This window comes from Ixodes scapularis, unplaced genomic scaffold (genome assembly GCF_016920785.2).
Source record: "Ixodes scapularis isolate PalLabHiFi unplaced genomic scaffold, ASM1692078v2 PGA_scaffold2__306_contigs__length_199485367, whole genome shotgun sequence".
NCBI lineage: Eukaryota > Metazoa > Arthropoda > Arachnida > Ixodida > Ixodidae > Ixodes > Ixodes scapularis.
Window position 1 is genome coordinate 147,220,968 of NW_024609857.1, and position 17,545 is coordinate 147,238,512.

The 17,545-nt window shown below is 44.8% G+C and overlaps 1 protein-coding gene across 1 annotated transcript in view; it reads left to right on the forward strand.

Moving 5' to 3' along the window:
* The first annotated feature begins 8 nt into the window (after window positions 1–8).
* The window catches only part of LOC8037038 (eukaryotic translation initiation factor 2 subunit 3, Y-linked), a 46,548-nt gene continuing 29,011 nt past the window's right edge, over window positions 9–17,545 (forward strand). The window contains exons 1-6 of the mRNA XM_029994823.4: window positions 9–159; window positions 686–749; window positions 845–906; window positions 1,995–2,060; window positions 4,971–5,092; window positions 8,368–8,462. Coding sequence (XP_029850683.2) covers window positions 91–159; window positions 686–749; window positions 845–906; window positions 1,995–2,060; window positions 4,971–5,092; window positions 8,368–8,462 — 478 coding nt within the window. The 5' untranslated portion in view covers window positions 9–90. The remainder of the gene's footprint in view (window positions 160–685; window positions 750–844; window positions 907–1,994; window positions 2,061–4,970; window positions 5,093–8,367; window positions 8,463–17,545) is intronic.

Sequence of the window (17,545 nt, forward strand, 5' to 3'; positions counted from 1 at the left end):
ATACGTACTCGACATTGGTTACTACGGCTTCCTTCTGTGCATTAAAGCCGTTAACCTTCTCCTCCGCGTTTTTGAGTGCTCTTTTTCATCATGGCGGGGAGCGAGTGTGCCAGGATTCAGGGGCAACCCCATTTAATGAAACAAGACCTCGACAAACTAGTAAGTTACGACAGCACTCGCGCAACGATTCGTAAGATGAAAGTCCCGTGCACAGCTACGACGTACTTTTTCTCGGCATACACGGGAACCACACGCGCATACGGCGACTCCGTTTTGCCGGGTCACCCCAGGTGTCAGTTTTGGGGGCTCACGTTTTTTTCCCCATGAGCATATGCTTTGATTCTTCGGGAACGCAAAAATCGTAAGGTCTTACAGTTCCCAATTAGGTACATATGTTTTAAAAACGACATCGTAATTCGATTTTGATCGATTCATACGACGTTGTGAGCGTATGAATCTGGGAGCGTCTCCACTCGGCATTCCTTGAAAACCTCGACGTCGTCTGGGACTCGGCGGTCGTTTCCATGGGAGACGATCATCTGCGATTAACGAGTTTAATGATCAGCTAATGATGAATTGTTATCCTGTTCAGTTTCCTGTTCCGCCGTCTGCCGTTAGCAACATCTATGTGGCCTCGATACGCCGAGCTTGTTCGTCATTGCCTGTCGATTTCGTTTCCTCCCAGGACATAAACAAGTTAACTCCGTTCACGGCCGAGGTTATCAGCAGGCAAGCGACGATTAACATCGGTAAGTATCTTTAAGGCATTGGGAGATCGGCGTTTATTCGAGTTTCCAACGTTTCGTGCATGCAACGCGCGCGCTTGTTTTTTTGCCCCTCCCAGGAACAATAGGACATGTGGCGCACGGCAAGTCAACGGTCGTCAAAGCCATTTCTGGCGTCCAGGTGCGATTTCTTTTTGTACTATGTTTTGTTACTAAAACATTTTGCATTAATCTGATCCCGTTGTGTCGAATGCATTAATCAGTTCATACATATACACATATATGTAAAATTTTCTGCACTGCACGTAACCGTAAATAAAGATGACACCATTCATTGTATTACTGGCCTAATCTGGAAGTCTGTGTCTCTCGAGCGCTGCAGTACCTGACAGGCAAACATTCTGGGTTTTTTAAACTTCCGTGAATTTTGTTGCCTGATGATTGTCTTTTGCAACCTCGCTGCTCCAGCTCAACTTTTTCTGTATGGAGACGGTGTTGAGTTTGTCCTGTTCCCCAATGCTAAAATTAACAGCTTTAATTCGGGATGGAAAGACATTAAAGAGCTGGCTTTCTGTGTTGATTGCATGTGCTTGGTGTAGTGCTTTGCTACCATCTCTCGTCATTTGTCAAGCCATACTGGCTCAAAAGGTAGACATTTATAAGCAGGCTATGACTGCTTGCTGCCGGTAACCCTTTTGATGTGTGGGACCTAGCTAGACACAAATACATATATATATATATATGTGGCACATATTTTATGTAAACATGTGCAAACCAATGAAAAGTTTATAATTACGTGTTTTTCATTGTGTCTTGATCTGTTGCATTGTGTGAACTGTAGTTTGTGCTAATTAAAATTAGATCAACTTTTCTGTGATTTCTACCGTCGGGAGATAATCCTACCTTCTTGGGTGGGGATGATAATCCTTTGTTTATTGTTCTGTCAGTTGTTGGCACACTTCTTGGTTGCTCAGTGATATAGAGAGGCAACATGTAGATAGGAACATGTTCTGATGTTCTTAACCTGGAGCTCAAGGAATTTGACTCTAGGAGCTCAAAGAACTTAATTGGCATTTTTGAAGTTGGTTTGTGGTCCCAGAAACAAAATATGCCATGGTCTGCCACATCTTCATCTTGCTTCTGATCATGCGCTGATCGTATCGAGCTTCCTCCGCGTTTGTTTCACGTCTTCGCAGTAGCAGCTTTATGCTACGCATTGACATACCACACAGGTGTCGTATATGAAAGCTGTTTTGTAATTCCTTTCAGACTGTCAGGTTCAAGAACGAGCTTGAACGAAACATCACCATCAAGCTTGGATATGCCAATGCAAAGGTATGCTAGCTTTTCCTGCTTACTGGGGAAGATTTCAAGGCATGTGTAGAGGAGTTTCCTGCCTGATGAGTGTCAAATGTTCGCTGATCCTTGTAGTCTTTGATACCAGTCTATACAGTAATTTCCTGTATTTTGCTCTGGCGCTCAGTGCAGTCATGTGATTTCTATGCTGTTCGCACCAAACTGCTTACCCTGCCACATCCTGCTACATCTGACCAATATGAAATGAATTTTTGCCAACATTAATTTGTTGGTACAAATTGATGTACCAACTTGATTTCACTTTAATAACACTGAATGTATAATAGATCAGGCCTCACTACCCGGCCGGATTGTTACAATATGCTTGTGCGAGTTTTTAGAACTTTCGATTATCGCCTCGTACAATTCAATTTGAATTTGTATCAAACGTGACAGTATGCTGAAGTTTTGCAATGATTTTCATGTTTGTGGTTTGTTTTGGTGGGTTAGCTATCTTTGTTGAGTGCGCTTCTCACCGTCCGCTGGTGTACTGCAGTGAAGTAGAAACTACAGATTAAGGGGTGTCCAAACAGGACACTACAAAAGGCACGACTCCGACAAATCGTGAAAATGGAAGCAGACGCGCCCGCTTCGCGCCCGCTTCAATTTTCACGATTTGTCGGAATTGTGCGTTTTGTAGTGTCCTGTTTGGACACCCCTTGATTAGGCATCGCGATTTTGCGTGCCTCGCTTTGCTGCAGAGCACCCGCGTGCTAAGGGGAGAGCAGTCCTCCAGAGCAAGACGTGACGCAATTTCTGAATAAAACTTTGGCTTGTACATGATATAATAGACTGTGATATCCTTGCAGCACCTTTTCCCAATTTGAGATTTTGCAAGGATACTTGGGTATTGCAAGAAGATTTATATAGACTCTTTTGTAGGTTTTTTTTTTTGCCAACTCTCATTTAATTATCACTTTTATATAGGTGGGGCTAAATTATAACTAAATGATGAGAAGCAGTGAATGGAGGCTTGGGAGGAATGTTAACGAGTTCGGCGGTATTCTTTCTAAGACGTCATATTAATCATTCACATGCCAATTTTTGTTGTAAAGTTCTATATATAAAATGGAATTCACAATCAAAGGACAAAAGCTTTTTTTTTTATTATTTGGATGAAGAGTGGTTTTATGGCGACCTCTGAAACTTTAAAAAACATATAAATTCGGGTGCTCAAAATTTTTGTACCCTTACATTATTTCAGCAGAATTCTGTACCTAAAATAACTTTCACACCAGTTCGTGCTATCCTTAATAATTCCTCCTTTTGCTACCATGTCTGGCGCTTTACATGCAACTAAAGAGCTAGCTCTGTGTTAGAAGTTATCGCTTCTGCTGTGTAACTGATGCTAATGAAAGGTGGCACATAAATGAGAAGGCAAGGTAGGCATTGCCTTTTAGTTGGACAGGCCAACATATAAATTTTAACATAATCTTTGCAGTAGTACAAATGAAAATGAAATGTACACTAATGATCTAAAAGTTATTTGTTCTGCCCCAAATTGGACTTCTGGCTGCTCCAAGAGCTGCTCCAAAATGACTCAGACCAATCAGATCACGCTAGTGGTACTTCGTCCCATTTGGGGTCATTTTTCTTCTGGATTACGGAAGAAAACATGCCAGTGATTAGCGAGGGGAGTACAAGAGCACGAGCGAGTTGGTGTAGACTGTAGTTCTACAGTTTCTTGCCTTGCTTGCTTGCTTTCTTGAATTTGCAGTATTTTTTTCTCGTTAAACTGAATATCACGTTTGTCTTCCCCAAAGATGTAGCTAAATGCGAGAAAACACGAAAAACCTTTGACCAGTGGTTACGTCGTACAGGAATCTTTCGGCCGCCAAGCGCATGTCGCTCGTGTGGGCAGCGCGTGCAGTTCAAGCTCACCAGGTATACTCCCTCGCACTGACACCATTCACGTCTTTTTCTGACCTTTCTGAAAATAGCAAGAGTGCGCGAGCATAAGTTTGATAGGCACCGTAGATGCGCGAGAGCGGAGGTTCCAAAAACTTTTATGACGTCACGCTCGGGGAAAGAGGGGCTTTAGCGGTACTTCGAAAATAATGATCTGCAGTCTCCGTGCACCATATTGAAACAATGATCTAGATATTCATGATTCTGGTGGCGAAATGAAGACAATTTAAGTGTTTTTTTCCAAATATAAAACCACTTCAGTTTCCCTTTAAAAGGACACTGACCCCCCCCCCCCCCCCCCAACCTTTTTTTTTAATTTTTTGCCAGGCAATCTATTATGGTGTCAGAAGACTACACAATCAATATTTTGCTGCAGCATCACATATATATCTTTAATGAAGTCAAAATATGCAACTGCTCGAAACCGAAACTGGACTGGGGAGTAACAAGAAATATAGAGGAGGAGGAAGTTGCCAAAAGTCACGTGGCTGTGCAAGATTCTTTTTTTTTTTTTCAATCAACGTATTTGCAGTTTTTTTAGTAGCCACAAAAAGATGGATATCATATTTTTTGTCTACTTTTGGTATTGAGTGTGTGCCTTTGATGATCCAGGACTTTGATTATCTTTGGTGGTTGTGTCTAAACAATGAAAATGGCACGTGACCATGGAGAATTGAGTGAGCGCGACTCAAACCGGCCAGTTCTCAATTGGCAGTTTTCAAGCGGAAAGAAAACGAATTTCGAGCCGCAAATTGTGTTCTGAGTAGTTGGGCTCTCATATGTCATGTATAAATAAATACCTTCACGAGCATAGATGTCAGTGTCCCTTTAAAGCCATGATGTGACGTCATTTCACGTGACACCACGACTTGACACTTTGACGTCACGCTGCCGTTTGGGCTGTAGCAGAAAAAAGCGCATTGATCTTTTTTATTGCTTCGGGAAATTCTCACTGAGGTTTTTGCGGCATTTGTCCCGCAGATCTACAAGTGCGACGACGAGAAGTGCACCCGGCCCGCCTGCTACCGGTCTGCGGGGAGTAGCAAGGAGGACGACTTCCCTTGCGACCGCCTGGGCTGCAATGGCAGGTTCAGGCTACTCAGGTGGGCTCGCGCTGCACCGAGGTTGCCGGTGGCGGCCTGCCGTGCTCCTTCTCGGAGGGTTTTTAACCCGGGGTTGCAGCAACCTCGAAACAATTCTCTTCTGCCTGCACTAAGTGGGCTCTTCACATTTGCAGCGTGCGTAAGGCGTCTCGAAGCCACGACTTACGTGTGGCACGATGCTCGGGTAGTGTTTGTTTCAGTTGGTAAAGGGATTGAATGGTGGAAACAAACGAGTTTATATAGTGCAATGCCGTTGGCGTGAACGATACGTCGGGGCCTTTTCATGTTTTTACTTCAAAGGGGTATTGGGGGTGTAAAATTTTACGGTTAGTGCTCTAAATGAGAACTTTCGACCATGTTAGCAATTCTTGCGACAGCCCGTCATTTCCAGAAGACAAAAGGCAAAAACTGGCGATTGCTTGTTTGCATTTGCTGGATGTTGCTTCTTTAGGGTTTAACGGAAGTGGTAAAGCTAGGCTCCCACTGATGCGCTTTTAAAGTAGCATCCGGAGAGGCGCCGATTTTAAGCTAACGCTAACAGTGTTGCATGGTGGAAGTCACTGACCGTTTCGGACTCGGAGGGGACCCTAGAATGGTCCGAATAATCAAGCGGTCTGAAAAATCGATTTCAACCAAAATATCAAATTTCTGCGTATTATCCGCAGTGTATTGGCCACTTTCTGTTCTCCTGCAACTTCCGCTTTATATTGTTCACTCTTCACTTGTTGATCTGTTTGATCATGGTGCTGCGCTTTGTCGGCGCCTTCGTTGGCACAAACAGCGAAGTTGAAGCTGGCGCCATTTGACACTATTTGGAGACAACGTTTAGTCCACCAAGCTCACTTAAATACTAAGCTTATCGGCGAAAAACCTTTGTGCTCAAAGACCACAAAAAACGGCAGACTGCTGCTCTTCTTCCGGTCGCACTCGAAAAATATGGGCCACGAGAAGAACTGGAAGAACCATAACAGTGGACACACGGCAGCCATGTTGACTGTAGTGGAACCGGAAAACTCGACTATAGCCTCAACCCAGCTTGTTTATTGCGTAGGACGTGGTATCGAGGCTACAGGGCAAAATCAAAACAACCAGAATGGCGGTCACTAAGCTCGTGGCGCTATCTCTTAAACGTTAACTCTAAGGGGTGAGTGACGGTTTGGCGAAAACGTCCGAAGGATTGGACATGTCTTAAAAGTCGGCGTCTAAAAAATCGGTCGGCGACTGGACATGTAAAATGAATTGAGGCAAACTCTATGAGGGCAGAAAACTGCGTTATTTGGCCAGTGATCTTAAATTTGTTTATTTTAAAGGGAAGCAATAATTAGAACCAAGCATAGATTGTGATTTTGGTATCCATATTCGACCCACAGATTTTGTAACCATATACAAATTACACCGCTTAACTTTATTCATAGTTGTGTCGGTGTGTGACGTGCAGCCTGCAGTTATTCTTTTTATGTTTTAGGCTTGAACAATGGTTTTGACACACATGTGCTTGTGTAAGTTAAACCATCCTAAAATTGCATTCACACTGGCATTCGAATCGCAGGCTCAAAGGCAAGGCCTTCTTTTGTCATCAAATGTCTATGAAATTGAACTGGATGTTTCAGTAACTGCATTAGCACCCACTTTGCAAATGCAGTCTTTTGCAGTCGTCTTTCACGCCAGTGTACAAAGACATTGATGCTGAGCTTATGTTCAGTATGTGCAGCCAGAAGCTGTACAAGTTGTACAAATACCCAGTGTTTGTCATCCAATGGAAGAACCAGACTCCCACAGTCTGTGACTGGGACACTCTCATTGGAGGGTTGTAACCACACACCTTTGTGGACTCGCATCTATGCAGTGGAGCAAGCCCAAACTTATACATAGCTTGCATTGTTGTCACTTGGTCAGACATGATAGGATAAAAGGCGCATTAACTACTGCATTAATGCAACGCTTTTGGTCACCAGAAAGAAGGGCTGACTGACATCACGTGCAGGCTATGTATTCAAGAGTCACTGACGGGCAGATATTGCCTTCTTTGTTGGCTATAATAAATCCCAATAAAAGTATTGTGACACAAAACATTTAATAGAGAACCAAATATTTATGCTGTGAGAGTCACTTTAAGCTTGCCCCTGTGTCTGCAGAGAATGACAATTTCTAAGGATGATAATTCTAGAGAATAACGATTTGCAACTAATTTAGCCAATGAAGTGCCGTAAAATACCAAGCATCCGCCCATTCTACAATAGGCCTACCCTTTAATTTTGTAACATTTGGAAAATACACAAAGGACATATCTTTACATATTGTTGACCTAAGAAGTGCCCATGAATATAAGCAAATGATTATCACCAAATTTTGAGTGAACGCTTGCTCGGGATTATACGGCAAGATCGAAAGGGCTGGTACAATGACAACGTTTCTGGAGTATTAACCCTTTGATGGTCGAGCTTTTTTCCCAAAAGATAATTCTTTCCAAAGGAATAGTTTTCTTTCCAAAGGAATAATAAAAAGAAAGGGACAATGCACAGTTTTTTTTTCTTAATTGCAGTGTCTAGCGGGAGCACATACGGTGCTTGCAAGCTCTTCAGGTTTAGAAGCATCAAACGGATATATTGAAGGTGAAAAGTTGTCGCCTCCCTTCCATTTGGTTTCATTGTGGTGCGTCTGTTTCCGCGACATTTCAGTGGTTTCATATTTTAAACTGGAGGTACTTTACGGAGCTTCTTCATCAGATGGTAACCTTTCATCCTCTAAATTGAATTCCGAGATGCGTCTAAAGTCTAAATAAAGAGCCAGCACTCAAATTGCCACTACTGCCAGGGCAGCCGACGTGTGAAGCGACCATCTGGCACTTTTGCGGACCGTCTAATTTAAAAACTATAAATAGCCCCAGCAAAGCGAAACAGCGTGCGAATGTAACGTTTATAGTTTGCCAAAGACATAACCAAAACCAAGACGTTGCATGTCTTTTGCATGTGCGCGAGTTTCGCATTTAGGTGGGCACTTCCAAATGTCTAATCACAGCTGTACGTGTACAGCATGGGTTGTCAAGCAGTTAAATGTCTATAGTCTCATGGCATACTATGATTTGTCATTGAGACCCCTCATCATTTTCTAAATCCTTTTGGTCCAGATCACTGGCTGGTGCTTTCTCAAATATGTTTAGTCTTCAAAGCTAAAAACAAACAAAAAAATGTGGGCTATCGCAGTATAATTTAGAGCTAAGTTTTAAGTTGCTTTATACATTGGTGCTAATTATTATTTTTTTTTTTCTGTTTCAGACATGTCTCCTTCGTAGACTGTCCTGGCCACGACATTTTGATGGCTACCATGTTGAACGGTGCAGCAGTCATGGATGCTGCTTTGCTTCTCATTGGTGAGTTTTTTTTTTTCCTTGCTTTCTTTTCTGGTTTTTATAAAAGGAAACATCTGTTGATATCTTTCCTGTCCTACTCCTGCGAAGATTTTTTAATTTCTCTGAGTTGTCTTGCAAGGGGGCCATGACTGGGCACCTTTGGCCGGGCATATTTTTTATGCAAGCTACAAGTAGAATCATGCAAAGGAAGCTTACGCTCTCTAAAAAGTCCACTACTTGCGAACTCCTGTGTACTAGAAATTTTATATTTGTGTTGTCTACAGATTATTTTCTAGGCACGAGATACTCGAGAAATTGACAATTTTACATCCGATAAGCCATCCAGCGCAACACCTCAAAGTTTGTCTGACATCTCAATCAGTATTAACCCTTTCCGTACCGCGCCCATCAAAATCAATCAACCGTGGTCAACAATTTGCAAGCCCCGTTGCAAAGCTTCTGCTGCGTTTCTGGACAAGTTACGGCATCTGGTGGTTATAATAGACACTCAAGTTTCAGTTTTCATATAGTCCTTTATTTTCCATGGGATGGCGATTTATCATGACCAGACATGCAGCCGAAAACGAGCGCTTCGTGCTGCAAACGGGGTGTCCTCGAGGCGCGCCTTCTCGGAAGCATTTGAAGTCTCGCGATTCGAGAGTGTCTCGGTTGATTTTGTTGCTGATGCTAGCACGAGTGAGTCGGAGATGATGTCGGATCATCAGATTTCAGTTCCAACATCGATGATTTGTCAGACAAGCCCTGAACATTCACAACTTCACGTCGGTAAGGCTTATTAAGGTGAAAGCCTGTCGGCGGTGCGTTCGAAAGCGCCGGAGAAGAAAAGGGACGTCCGGCGCAGAGCTTAGACAAAAGGCATATATTCTCTTATAGACCGACACGCGAAGCGGCTCTGTTTACCAACACGGCCGGAAGGCCGCGCATGCGCGGCAGCTATGTGGGCAAAAGCATCCCGGCTCTCCGTGTTTTCGCCATTGCGCTCTATGGCGTGCGCTCGTTGTTGACGTTGTTGGGACGCTTGTATCTTTATTTGTGCGTCGTATTTCCTCATAACGTATGTCGTATGCTATGCCCGACTATTTGAACTCGTTGCCCGAGCCTGAACGGTATGGTATCGAAACAAACTGTGCGTGGACGGCGTTGCCTACGAGGATCCGTACGCCGTAAACAAGGCCTATAGGTGCTGGACTTCCGGCGTAAAGTTGCTGCCACGGAAGTCGACGGCTCAGGTCGTCGTTTATTTAGTTTTCGCCGAGTCAATTCACGGCCGACACGGTGCAGGCCTACAAGTCTCTCGAGGCCTACGATTACATCGAGTCGGTTTCCGCACTGCCGGCGGGATCAGCAGACTGTGGGTCTGCGGAAGTGTGTGTATTCAATAATTGATTAAATACACAGAGCGTCTTCAAGTCAAGGTATGATATTTTTCATACCCTCGTGACCACAAGGCATTACAACCAGTAAAGGTTTGTCCGTTCTGCAGTCTTGGCGGTAACAGGTTACAAGTAACGGCGTTACCAGGAACGCGTTACTTTTTTCAGTAACGTAGTGACCTACTCGTTACGTTTTTGACACAGTAGCGGGTAACGTACTTATCCTACTATTTCAAGTAACGTAGTTACGTTAGTCGTTACTACTTCCCAGGTCTTAAAGAAATTACATTTCAATTGTTTCCGTGTTTTAGGCGTCAAGCCATGTTTTCTTTGCGTTTTTTCTCGTAAGTATTTAGGTGAAACCGTAAAAGAGATAAAGTATTTATGTTCAGCTTCTGCTTGATATATGACCTGTATCGTCAAAACCGTAAAATGTGTTAAATCATAATTTAAAAAAAGTAACGCAGAAGTATCGTGCCTTACTTTTTATCGGTAGCGGTAACGCGTTCCTTTTATTTTTAGATGACGTAGCTCAGTAACGCGTACCTTTTATTTGCAAGTAACGAGTGACGTATTTCGTTACTTTTTTTCGGTAACGCCTACAACTCTGCCGTTCTGTCGCCGATCCACTTCTGCTCGGTAGCACGTGCGTAGCGAGCCTCCGACGAGCGCTTGGCCGGTGCGTTGTGCGCAAACACCGTGGGAACAAAATCCGGGTGGTCTTGATCAGACGACGGTTTCTCTGCACATAAGCAAGCCTCGCGACGGAGATTGAAATGGAAGCCGCACTTGCCTCCAAGAAAGTGTTTGCCGCACAAACGGTCGTTCGCGCGAGGCGACCATTCTTTTCGATCCAGGGATATTATCCACCTTCTATGCCTTTCAGAGTCTGCCGGGAACTTGTGGAAACTCACTCCGCTGCTTCTCTTGTACATTTCGGTGCAATTAACGGCAAAACAGCTTCGCGACATGCTGAAATGCTATGACGCCCATGCGAAACGTGCGCGCTTTTGCCCACACCCCCCGGCTCCGGCGCGATAGCAGCGCCGCCGCAGCTCCGTGACGTCAAGCCCGCGTGTCGGTGTATATTGCGCGGCTCCCGAGGCCACGCGGTAGCGTGAGCTGGCGCGCTCACCGGCGGAACAACATTCACTTTGGTGTTTTCTACAACCCGTGTGGTTGTGGCACCTGTCGGCTCTGCTACAGAATCCCCCCCCCCTAATGTCGTGGAGCAACCCGTGTGGTTGTGGCCCACGTCACGGTCCTTTGGGGAGTCGGTGATTTGACGGAGGGTTTTGCTTGAGTAGGTGTAACGGCTGATAGATGGTGCAGGAGCACAGGGTCCGTCAGAGAAGAGTCCAAGTGAGCGGGTTTCACTCGATCGAGTGTCACAACGTCATGACGACCATTGATGTTGACCGTACAAGGTTTGTCAGTGCGTGAAATGACTTTGAATAATCCGTCGTACGGGGGAATGAGAGGTGGCGCATACTGTAATCCCGTCTCACGAATACGTGAGTGCCCGTATCCAGATCTTCACTTATAAAAATCTGTCTTTGTGTTTGTTGTCTTGGTGAGACTGGCCGTAGAGAAGTGAAGAATTGTCTCATCTCTTCAAGGTATGAAGGCATGTCAGGCTGTGCGGATGGTGTGCACGTAAAGAAATCTCCTGGTAACCGAAGTGTAGTGCTGTAAACCAGATCGGCTGAGGTGCATGTTAAATCCGTCTTGAAGGTGCCGCAAATTCCAAGGAGAACAAGAGGAAGATGGTTGACCCAATGGTTTCGATGTTCTCTAGTCATGAGTGCCGTCTTCAGTTGGCGATGTAGGCGCTCAACCATGCCATTTGCGGCAGGATGGTACGATGTCGTGTGTATGTAGCGCGCGCCCAAGATGTTGGTGAGGGCCTTGAAAAACGCGCATTCAAATTGTCGGCCACGGTCGGCTCTGCTACAAGCCTTATATGTCTCATTGTTCAGTCCTTGAGTGAAAACACGTCGGCAACACGAAAGGTACCGAAACCCACGGTTCACCCCTGGACCACGAGATGGCGATACTTGTGCCAGAATTGGCAAAGGCGCGCATGCGGCGCAAACCCAGCGGGAGAGGAGGACACTCTCGTTCGGGCAGCGATGAAAAGTGGGCGTGTAGCATGCCGTGAGATTAATGGCGCCAAAAGTGTGTCGTCAGAGAGCGCGCTGTCTTCGGAGGTTCGCTATCACCGGGATTGGCCTTTAAGTTGTCTTAGGGATAACATAAGAGACCCTGTGAATTTTTTTGGTTTTGTTTTCATGTTCTTTGCTGGTTTTGTGTGAAAGCCCAGGCTGTTTGTGCTCGTTGTCAATACATCTGGTGGTTAGGTTAGATAGGTTTGTTTCTGTATTGTTTGTTTTTCCTACGAGATGGCGATTAATTATGAAAAAACACGCAGCCGAGGAGATGGTGCTCCACATTGGGAACATGGCGTCTACGCGAAAAGATTGTCGGTTCTCTCGTCTGAGTTCGAGGATTTCAGATGGGAGAAGGCAACAAGAGCTGATGTCCGACGGCGACGGAATAAAAATGTACAGTCGCCGACCGTTTTTTTCGGACTCCGATAATTCGGACTTGTTTGATATTTCGGACCTAAAGGAGGAACCGTGACTTATGCCATAAAAATAGCGCATATTCACGGCCAATGTTTCGGATAGCTTGAAGTCCGAAAGTTTGATTCTTCGGACTAAGTCGTCGCGACCAATCAGCGGGAAGCACCACCGAGAAGCGCCCATTTTGAATTCTATGTTGGCTGCAAATGGATTGGCTTGGTTTGGCAGTGCTACTTGAGTACTTTAAGTCTTGTCGCTAGGTGACGCTATGTTAGCCCCTTTTTTTCATTTAGCTGCACGCCATCATCATCATCATTATTACCATTTTGCTTTGTTTCCTTCCATCCCTTCGCGCCTCCGCCCCACTTTCGCGTCGCCAGTCGCAGTTTTCCGCTCGTGGAATTGCGCCTCTCATCTGGTTCGGACAGCGCTGGCTTGGACGTCATGGCCCCATCTGTCCTTCTGCCGCTGCGATATGTAGTTAAGAAGAGCAGAAAGTACTCGACGATAATGCTATAAAAGAAGGCAGTGATTCTCAGGCTAACAGAAAGTTGCCGAACGCAAACGGAGGCGTAACTTGAAGCAAGGCACTATTTACGGCTTTTTTAAGCCCCCTTGAAAGTAATAAAGGCAAGTTTTTCAATCTGCTGATTTTTCGGACTGCTCTATTATTCGGACGTTTTTTCGGTCCCTGCGAAGTCCGAATAATCGGTCGGCGACTGTACTATATCTTCAGTGGAAAGACCGGCGTGTCGTACGCTTGATGAGCGCTGCATACTGCCGACAAGCACATGCTTACAAGATGGAGGGAAAAAAAATTACAGGAGGACACTCAAGACTCCTTACCTGTAGGAAGGCGAAAGCACTATAGTTGTGCGGGTGAAATACTTTCAAGCAACGTTTCTACAAGTTCTAAAGTTTAGGACGACGTCCTAGAGATCGACTCCAAGTACGGTGTCTAGGACGACGCCGAGGATGACCTCTCGGACGACCTCAAGGACGGCGTCTTGGTCGACGTCGAGTACGACACCTAGAGGATGACGTCTAGGACGACCTCTAGGACAACGTCAAGAACGACGTCTAAAACAACTTCTAGGACAACTTCAAGGACGACCTCAAGGACGATACCTAGGGGACGACTTCTAGGACAACATCAAGGGCGATGTTATCCTTGAGCATACGATTGAGTGGCGCATGCTTGAGGACATTCTTATGGCCATCTTTTCGGCACAACAACGCCGCTTTCTCCCTCGATGGGACAAGTAATGCTTTTGCCTTAAAACAAGGAGAAAAATGGTCACAGATCTCCACCAAGAAGCTGCAGCTTGTCGACGACTACAATGCCAAAATGCTTGGAGTTGACAAATCGGACCAGTTGGTCGGATTGTACAACATCCCGATGAAGTATGTTTGTTGGTTGAAGACTCTTCTTTCACTGCATTGACATCTTAGCTGTCAACAGTTTTGCTTTTTTTTTTTTTTTCAAGCATACTGCAAGAAGCAAGCACTAAAGCATTTTTTATTTTTATTTATTTAGTAATACTACCAGGTTCATTTCGAACTTTAGTAGGGAGATTACATAAGTTTGAAGATCATGCGTTAGTTTGTAGTACAGTTTAGGAACAAACAGTAAGTGGGAGGAGCAGTTTACAGAATTAATAGGGGGAACATAGTGAGACCACACAGATGGATGTACTGTCGTGAGCAAAAGTCTGGATAACACAGGAGCGCCGACCGAATGGCATCGCCGCGCTCCCTGACGGCGCGGTGCCTGGTGCCGAGACCCGCGCAAAGCGCACGCGCGTCCTTTCTTATCTGCTGGCCCACTCGTTCGCTCGCTTCAACGCGATGCGCCCTTAAGCGATTAAATGGGCGCTAGGTGCCGCCCCGGGAACCAAGATTCCGAAAGCCTTGCTCACCGCTCTGGACGAGCTCGAGTGCTCCGCGGCACGCGCCGTTCGCGCATATCTTTCCCGCGACTCGGCGAAGCGTTGAAAACTGTCGCTTATGTTGATGCAGCACTTGTATTCGCGTACTCGAGGCAGCCTTGGGCTTCCTTCCGAATGATCATGCACGCGCGGTAAAGTGGTGAATGACGAGCAAAAAGAAAACGCCAAATAAGAAAGAAATATTTATTCAACCCCCCTGCCAAGAAAACACAAGAAACAAAACGGAAGGAAAAAGTGGCGCTGGTTTTATATTGTTGATAGCGTTAAAAAGAATTGAAAAAGCATCACTTTCCTGCAAAATGTTGCAATTCTGTTGTGTAATCGCAAAGCAGAAATGGAAATATTTTCCCCTCTGCAGCTGTGCGCGGCGGCCATGGGAAACGCGCCGTGACGGCGACGCGGGGATCGCTGCAGCTCAACGCCTCACGAAGAGCAGTAGAGAGAGAAAGAGTAAACATCCTTGGGGAGAGCGCACGGAAACCGGTGCATCCTCACGTCGACGTCACTGAGCACGTCATTTAGAGAGTTGAGGGGTGCCGGAAACGTGAATCTTTGCTATTGTTTAAAATTATAACTGGGGCACACAGACTAAATCACTTTTCTGTTCTTTACTTTAGAAGTGTCGGAGAACAACTCCTATACTTATCTGGCCATTGTCCGGAAATCGTTGCATAGCCGCTTTATTTTATGGCTTCCGGTACAAGTCATCACAGCTGATGTCAAACTGAACATTTTAAGGTCACTTCGCGAAATACCATGTTGAGATTTTGTGGCCATTACCATGTTTTTTTGTTTTTTTTTCGTTGTTTTCTTGATTTCTTGACCCTTTACAACGCGTGCATAATAAACTGAGCAGCAGCTGTTTGCATTACAGCCGGGGCAAATTTAGGATGGGAAGCTTAAAAATAACGAATGGAGGGAAGCGACAGTTTTTAATACGTCGCCGAGTTGCGGGAAAGGTATGCGCGAACGGCGCGTGCCACGGAGCACGCGAGCTCATCTCGGGCGGTGAGCGACGCTCTTGGAATATTGGTTCCCGGGGCGGCACCTAGCGCCCATTTAATCGCTCAGGAGCACATCGCGTTGAAGCGAGCGAAAGAGTGGGCCAGCAGAGAAGAAAGGACGCGCGTGCGCATTGCGCGGGTCTCGGCACCAGGCGCCGTGCCGTCAGGGAGCGCGGCGATGCAATTCGGTCGGCGCTCCCGTGTTATCCAGACTAGGGGTGTCGCGAACCGGCCGAGGTTCGAGTTCGAACTGGTTCGACTTTTTCGAACTTTTCGTGGAAATTTCGACGACCCTTGTATTGAGGTTCGACTCGTGTGCGCATGCGCGACAGGCGGGCCAGTTGGCTTCGGATTGGATGGTAATGGCTAGTGGATGAATTAAGGGCACCGCTGGTTGGTTATTTCAGTTAATACAGTACAAAAAAAATTAAGTTATTGACGTCTTTAGTGAATAGAAGCGGTTTCTTTTAATTCCAACTGTTCATAAAATAAAATAACCATTTGCATAAAAATAAATTCTCCAAACCTAGACATGCATCTATCAAGGTCTGGCCACACTGTCCGCAAAGTCGAACCGGTCGAATCTGGTGAAAAGTTTCGAAGGTTCGTCGAACCGGTTCGACCCAGTCGAACCCCGAAAGTTCGACCTAAAAATCCGGTTCGACAAAAGTTCGCGACACCCCTAATCCAGACTTTTGCTCACGACAGTACACATATATACCACAATAGCGTAATGCACAATATATAGATTTAAAAGAAACAACAAAAAAGCACAAAATACAGTGGGTAAAAATTAAAAGGATATTATTAGTGAACCAGTACAGAGGTCCTGAACTCTACAGAAGTGTGCATTTTAACCAGCTGGCATTCCGAACGGAGCTCGCCTAACAGATTTTTGGACTTGATGTAGAGTGTGACTGACGCCCTCCTACCTCTGAACAACTGCATCACAAGCAGGCACTTTCTCCCCCAAAGTAAAAAGAAAGGTAATGGAGAAGCGGTGCAACTGCAGGATGCATTATAAGGAGTGTGTAGTTGAGCACACGACAAACGTCTTCTGCAGTGCTACATTTACCCGTGTTTTACCACATCCAAAAACTGCTTCACCGAATGGCGTGCATGCCACGATGGTTGTGACTGTGTGGTAGAATCTAGAGAGTTTTTTTTTTTTTTCACCTAGAGTAGTGCAATTTGCAGCCTTTCTTGCTATTGAAATTTGGCATATTTTATAATCTTTGAAATTTTTTAGCTGTCACTTTTTTCTAAGATAGTATCTGCTTATCTTTCTCATTTTTGTTGTGTTGGCCAAAATAATTTTCGTTTTCAGATCTAAAATTTTGCATAATTTATTAGACTCTTTTTTTCATACTTATATCATTAAAGAGATATTTATTGTGCAACATTTTGGTATACTGCAGCACAATTCTAGAAGCATATATTTTTTTTTTAGAAAACAAAATACTGGGACTTTTTAAAAATGGGTGGTTTCCTGTGGTAAGGAAAGTGTTAAAATTTAATTTTTTAGTGCCCTTTATGCTTGTACCATTCATTTGGTCTGCAGTGTCCAATAATTAAGTTAAAAAAAAAATAATGAAAAGTTTGTGAGCCTTAGATGCAGTGTTGACAACTCGAAAAGAAAACACCTGCAATAGAAATCTAAAAAAAAATTGCTAAAAACTGCCAAATTTCAGGCACAGAGCTAGAATGATGTTTAATGCAATTTACTGCTATAATTCATCTAAAAACAGTTCAATAAATTAAATAACCCTTAGAAGAGAGTATTGTTGCATGACTCAGACTGCTTCCATGCACAGAACAATGTCCATTACACAGGGGCAGATTTAGAGGGGGGGTCCGGATGTCTTGACCCCTCTCTTGGTTTCTCCATGTGTAAAATTTAGGGCTTAAAACGATGGAGAGGGAGAGGGGGTTCCTAAACGTATGGTACGCTGACCAACACCTGACCCTCCCTCAAAAAATTCCTGCATCTGCCCCTGCCATTACATGATGTTATTGTTACCACTCTAATGGCGCTTGGAAGTTCCAGTAACCAGTCTCAAAGTTTAAAACCATGTAGCCCCCTTGTTTTTAAAATTTCTGTGCATAGTTCACTGGGCCCACTTCATCTGGCGAACTTAGAAAACTACATTCACGCTCAAATCAGTTTGAGAA